Source organism: Chaetodon auriga, chromosome 10 (assembly GCF_051107435.1).
Source record: "Chaetodon auriga isolate fChaAug3 chromosome 10, fChaAug3.hap1, whole genome shotgun sequence".
Classification (NCBI taxonomy): domain Eukaryota; kingdom Metazoa; phylum Chordata; class Actinopteri; order Chaetodontiformes; family Chaetodontidae; genus Chaetodon; species Chaetodon auriga.
In genome coordinates this window covers 9517068-9523057 of record NC_135083.1, presented here as the reverse complement: position 1 = coordinate 9523057, position 5990 = coordinate 9517068, and the positions used below count along the sequence as shown (strand labels likewise).

At 40.8% G+C, this 5990-nt stretch overlaps 1 protein-coding gene across 1 annotated transcript; it reads right to left on the bottom strand.

Annotated features, from left to right (window-relative positions):
• Nucleotides 1–557: 557 nt before the first annotated feature.
• On the bottom strand, nt 558–3190 carry LOC143326700 (cytosolic sulfotransferase 1-like). The gene is made up of 8 exons (XM_076740506.1): nt 3167–3190; nt 2956–3094; nt 2700–2828; nt 1947–2047; nt 1251–1377; nt 1055–1152; nt 770–944; nt 558–670 (listed from the first exon to the last, which is right to left on the bottom strand). Exons 1-8 carry the CDS (start codon nt 3188–3190, stop codon nt 558–560), a joined length of 906 nt encoding a protein of 301 aa, XP_076596621.1.
• Nucleotides 3191–5990: the final 2800 nt, after the last annotated feature.

Genomic DNA, 5990 nt, shown 5'->3' with positions numbered 1-5990 from the left:
ATTGGTTAGAACTGGTCAATCCCTCAATTACTGTCACTGAAATATAAGAAAACGACAAAAACCACACATAAATTCTTCTGTAAATGCAGTTTTTTAATGACCAACAAATCGATTCCAAATTGTCGTGTGCCCCAGATGGGACTGATAACAACTAAGTAAACTACGTCATTACAATTCAGTAAAAAATATATAATAGAATTTTTTCCAAGAGCCTTTCACTGATTGCAACTGTTATTCACAGCATAAATGTTAATTTAGTAAATACATTTTAATCTAATTAATTTCCACAAACTAGTGATATAATGCAAACACAATAGAAGGAGATTCAACATGTCTGGGAAGCTTTGATTTTTGTCATAAAATCACTCATCATCAGTATAGTGAGAAATGTCCTGCACTGGTTAGATAATATCCTTGTCAATCAAATTTAGCATTTTACACACAACATACTGAACATTGATGTGTATTTTATCACATGTCACTTCAGGACTCTTTGTCATGCACAGCCCGGTGCTAATGAAGCGTCTGGTTGTGTGTGAATATGCACGGTCAAGCCTCTAAAGTTCAGTGCGAAACTGAAGTGAAGGATCCTTCATCTTCTTCTTGTAGACTTCATCAAACTCTTCATTCTGGGCCACAGTGAAATGGTTCTTCCAGTCACCAACCTTGCCTGCAGAACCATCATGAAACCATCATTCATGGATTTTAGCTGAAGGTGAAGACTGAATTTTGTCTCATTTCTTGTGTTTTATATCACTGTTCACTGTACCTTTTCTCATGAAGTGAGAAATTTTAAAATCCATCCCTTTGTACCTTGAAAAGTTGACCATGTCATTCGTTTTCATGTTGTCAAACTGTGTTTTGCCTAAAATTGTTTCCCGCTCCTCAGCTGAAGGAGACAAACCAAGAAAGCAGCACAGTTTGTCTATTTCCCGTCCAGTATCCTGGAAGCACAATAGTCAAATACTGTCATCACACGATTAACAGCAAGAGCAGAGCTATGGAAAAGCAATGTGAACACATACACAGACAACCTAAAAAACACATAAATTACCTCAGCCAGATCTTCATAGAACATATAATGGAGTTTTGAATAACTCTGCTTCTTCTGCCACCAGTTGCTCACATGGTCATACCAGGGTCCACACACCACTAAAGCAACAGAACAATAAATTAAAGCATGTGAGGAGTGTGGAGGAAATCTGAGCATCTCCACTATGAGCAACTTTATTATAGTATCTCATACATACTCTTTCCCTCCAGGAATCTCTGGAAGTAACTGTTCCAGTCTCCAGGCTCTGGATGGACGAAGGTCATTCGCTCAAAATGGAAATAAGACACCACGATGTCCTTTGCATTGCGCGCCATGTAGATTATCTACACAACAAGAAAACACAGCAAAGTGTTTATGAACAACTGATCATGTTGAAACTTTACAATTCTTTTAACCACAGATATGTTGAAAACTTAAGTTCTGTTACGTTTCAACTTTATTTTACATCATTGTTATGCTGTGTTTAAGGCCTGGTGAGGCTTAGACACAAAAACCTTTAGCTTAACGTGAGGAAACAACCATGTTCTGGCTTAAAATATCCGATCTTGTTGCCACAAACTACGTCACTTTCACATAAATCCCTTTTCTTCCATTAATACTTATAATGTACACTGATTAACTGTCTGAATGAAGCATTTTTACCCTTAATGTGTTTTGGGGCACTTTTGATCATGCATGCCTTGTATGTTTTTTCATAATTTATCAATATACAGTAATCCAAAGAGTAGACTGAACTAAATGATGTACTGTTTTGTGACCACTGGATGGTTTAATGATTAAAACTGCAATTTTGTAACCAACATGAACAAAGCAGTAAATTTCCACATATTGCTGTATCTTAATATCATCACCTTTTTCTACTTATTGTTGAAATAACAGACAAGCTACTGACCCTGCAGTTTTGCTCCCAAAAGGACTTTGGTATAAACTGAACTGGGAGATGAGTCTTAATGAGTCGAGGAGAAGTGGAGAGGTTGTCCAATAATTCTGTTCCTCGATAAATGCGTGTCTCTGATCCTGTACAACATTAAAACAATTTACATGTCAGTGAATTCTACAGTGTGGTAAATACAACACAGGACAACTACACACCAACTATTCAGATACAATGACCAAGATAAATACACCAAATATTAATAAAGGACCAAGGTGCAAGATTTAGTGGAATCTATGGCAGAAATAGAATATTCATACTGATGTTTTTCATGAGTGTATAATCAGCTGAAAATATGAATTGTGTTTTTGTTACTATAAAATGAGATCTTTATAATGACAGCAAGAGGTGGTCCACCATGCTGCAGAGTGACTTTCACGTTTATCGTGACAGTTTCACGGACTCCATAGGTTCTCCTGCATGCTTGGAAACGGAGAGATGAGGCGAGCAGTAGTCAGTTGGTTGCAATCTGCAACCTCACAGTTAAATGCCCCTAAACCCTAAAGACTGTCCCTTAAAGTTATGGTACACTCCCTACCACACAGCCTTTAGAATACAACCCAACAATACAACCCAACAACGTGTAACTCCATGTAAACAATTCATTTTGCTGTTTTAAGCAAAAGGCAGAGAATTACCACCATGGAATAGAATAATAAAAGTACATTTGTGGAAGATGAAAACTGGTCAGAATGTGATTGTTATTTCAACCTGGCTCCAGTGAAGGGATGGTGACCTCCAAGATGGGCACTCTTAGATAGAGTGGCACAGATGTCAGATGCTCTGAAGATGACTGACCAAAATGCAGCAGCTCGAGGATGTAGCTGAGCCAGGTGTTTCCTAAAAGAAAGACGAGGGAAATAAAAGAGATACAAATCCAATCAAAACCTGGCGCATCCATACACACATCTATTCAAGAGCTACAGTATAAACCAAAAGCATATCCTGTTCATGTTTGTGGACTGACCAGCTTTGGGATATGTTGCAATAAGTATATCATCTGGCCTGGCCTGAAAGTTTTGAATGGTCTCCCAGCGTTGTGTGAAATACTCGGTCATTGAGACGCCATGGAAATCAAACAGTTGTGGTCGAGGAGGTAATTCCACCTTAAAAAGAAAAAGATTTAAAAAAAAATATGGTCTTTGTCATCCTTATAAGCCAGCCTTAAGATTGAGCACGGATGTCACACTAACCTTGGCCATGGCTGGAACTGCTTCTCCTTGGTGAGGCATCTGATGAGTCTCAAGCACAAATGAATCTTTACAAGAACCACTTTAGAAATGAACGACTGACAGTCAGAGGTTCTGGCTTTATAGCTCAGTGTTGTCCGTTTTTAAGCACATCAGCTGGTTCCACACAGAACAACATTGCAAATATATTCTGTTCCTTTTTGTTTACTTTTCATGTCCTGAAACCTCTCATCAAATGCCTGAGGGAGATTTACATACTCACACAGGTTATTCAGATATCATAGCAGTCTTTTGGTTTTTCAGATTCGGAAAATACACAGTGTTACCTCTTTCCAGTTGCACTTGCCACACCTTTAATGTCACTTCAGATGATTCCCTTGGCTCTGACGGCACAACCCCCACATCGACTGGACCACCGGAGCCATCCCAGGATGAAGCACCTCCTGCCATCAGGTCTGCCTCTGACAAGCCACAGCCAAACAACGCTCTTCCAGCTCCACCCCAATCTGTCCGCTGTGCCGCCAGAATACCACGTCTATCGGGAGGTGTTCAGCAAGGTCAAAACCACTTCTCTGCCACCTCACTGTCTGTATGACGGTGCCATAGACTTGCATCCCGGCACTTCTCCTCCCAAGGGACGCCTGTATTCATTGTCACCACCGGAGAGAGAGTCTTTAGAGAGTTACATTAATGACTCTTTGGCAGCAGGCATCATCTGTCCATCATCCTCACCAGCAGGGGCAAGATTTTTCTTCATGGGCAAGAAGGATGGGACTCTGAGACTGTGTATTGACTACCGGGGTCTGAATGACATCAGAGTCAAGAACAGGTTACCATTTCCTCTGCGTTTGAACTGTTTCAAGGGGCCACGATCTTCATCAAGTTAGATCTACACAACACCTACCATCTGGTTTGAATCCAGGAGGGAGATGAGTGGAAGATGGCATTCAACACCCCCACCGCCCATTATGAGTACTTAGTAATGCCCTTCGGTCTGACCAACACTCCTGCAGTTTTTCAAGCTTTGGTCAACGACATCCTCAGAGACATGCTGAGACATAAGGGCTGATAAGGTGTCATCTCATAAATCCATTGGAGGAGGACTCTGCATGTTTATTGACAATACTTGGACCACACAATTGCTCATAGAAAGTGCACTACAGACTACAAGCTGGTGTCTGTTTATATCAGACCATTCTACCTACCACAGGAGTTTGGGCAAATCACTATCATCCTTGTCTATGTCCCTGGACCTCATAAGAAAGAAGCTGTGCAAGTCATAACCGACAGCTTCAATATTGCAGTGGTCTTTATTCTGGGGGACTACAGCACATGTCAGTTGTCACCTCATCTTCCCACTCTGCAGCAGTATGTTACCATGCCCACTCACTCCACTAGCATTCTGGACCAGTGCCTCTAGAACATCCCAGACAGCAGTCAGCCGGCCTCCTCTTGGAGAGTCACAATGTCATCCATCTCCTCCCAACATACAGACAGAAAGTCACACGTGAAAAGCCATTCCTGAAAACTGTATACCAATGGTCTGACGAGGGGGAGGAGGAGCTCAGATCATTGTTTTGACACCATGGACTGGCACATGTTTTTGACGCATGCTGAAATAACAGACAAACTACTGACCCTGCAGTTTTGCTCCCAAAAGGACCTTGGTATAAACTGAACTGGGAGTTGAGTCTTAATGAGTTGAAGAGAGGTAGAGAGGTTGTCCAACATGTCTGTTCCTCGCTGAATTTGTGTCTCTGATCCTGTACAGCGTTAAAAGAATGTACATGTCAGTGAATTCTACAGTGTGGTAAATACAAGACAGGACAACTACACATCAACTGTTGGATAATAAAGTCAATAATTAAATCAGTGACAGCAAGAAGGAAATATGAAGCGAACAACTCAAACAGCAATCTGCTTTCAGAAAAAATGACACTGTGATGCTATGTCAGTGCTGCTAGCCAGCAACTCAACAGTGATGCTAACATGACATTGGTGCTAGCCAGCAGCTCAACTAAGTTTAGTCAGGTAGCTCAGTTCCTGCTCCCGCTCATGGATCTGTTGCTGCTGCTCCACCCGTCTGTGGCTAATGTTAATTTCATAATGATTGTTACTCCCTGAAGTCAAGCAAATACTACTGGCACATTTTTGGGTGAACTAAATGTTAGAGAAATTCTTATACTTTATGCCCATTTTGTGTGACCACTTCGTATTGACCCTATATTATTATCTGTGTGAGAGTTTATACTACTATCCCATGTTGACAGAGGTTGTGTCCAGAGGAATGAATACCAGAGAGAGAGCATTTCAGTTCCTCAAGGCCATCTCACCTGTTTGCTCCTGTATGACAAACATTGAATCGTTTTCACCCTGAGAGTTGCCAGAATTCAAGCCTCTGCCCATTTGGCATTATAAAAGTCTCATATGAACTCTGTATTATTGAACATTTACACTGCAGGCTCTCTTCAGTGACTTGTTCCCTTGTGGCAAGAATAAACAATCTACTCTCATGAATTTCAGACGGTGTTCCTGAGTCTTCTTTAAAACTTTTCCTAACACTAAATATGCAAAAGTAGTTTTACATGTCATTGTTAATAACACAGGGCATTTATCCTTTGTTGGACAGGTCGTTTTTTTAAAAAAGGGGCATAAATTAAGAGTATACCCATTTCTTCAGGCGCCACTACACCACTGGCTGGCTGGACCACAGGCAACCATCACTTGACACATAATATTAATTTCAATCTGTATTTTTATGTAAATATCTGTATCTGTAACAGTAAAGCTTCCCTGTCGAGGTAAAGGTTGA

Excerpts from the sequence above, each read along its gene's own strand:
- LOC143326700 (XM_076740506.1), bottom strand. The coding sequence starts at position 3,190 with ATGGCCAAGGTTAGTGTGACATCC. Across the intron at positions 3,095-3,166 it reads CCAAGGTTAGTGTGACATCC|GTGGAATTACCTCCTCGACC; the intron begins GTGCTCAATCTT and ends TTTCTTTTTAAG. Across the intron at positions 945-1,054 it reads TCTATGAAGATCTGGCTGAG|GATACTGGACGGGAAATAGA; the intron begins GTAATTTATGTG and ends TTGTGCTTCCAG.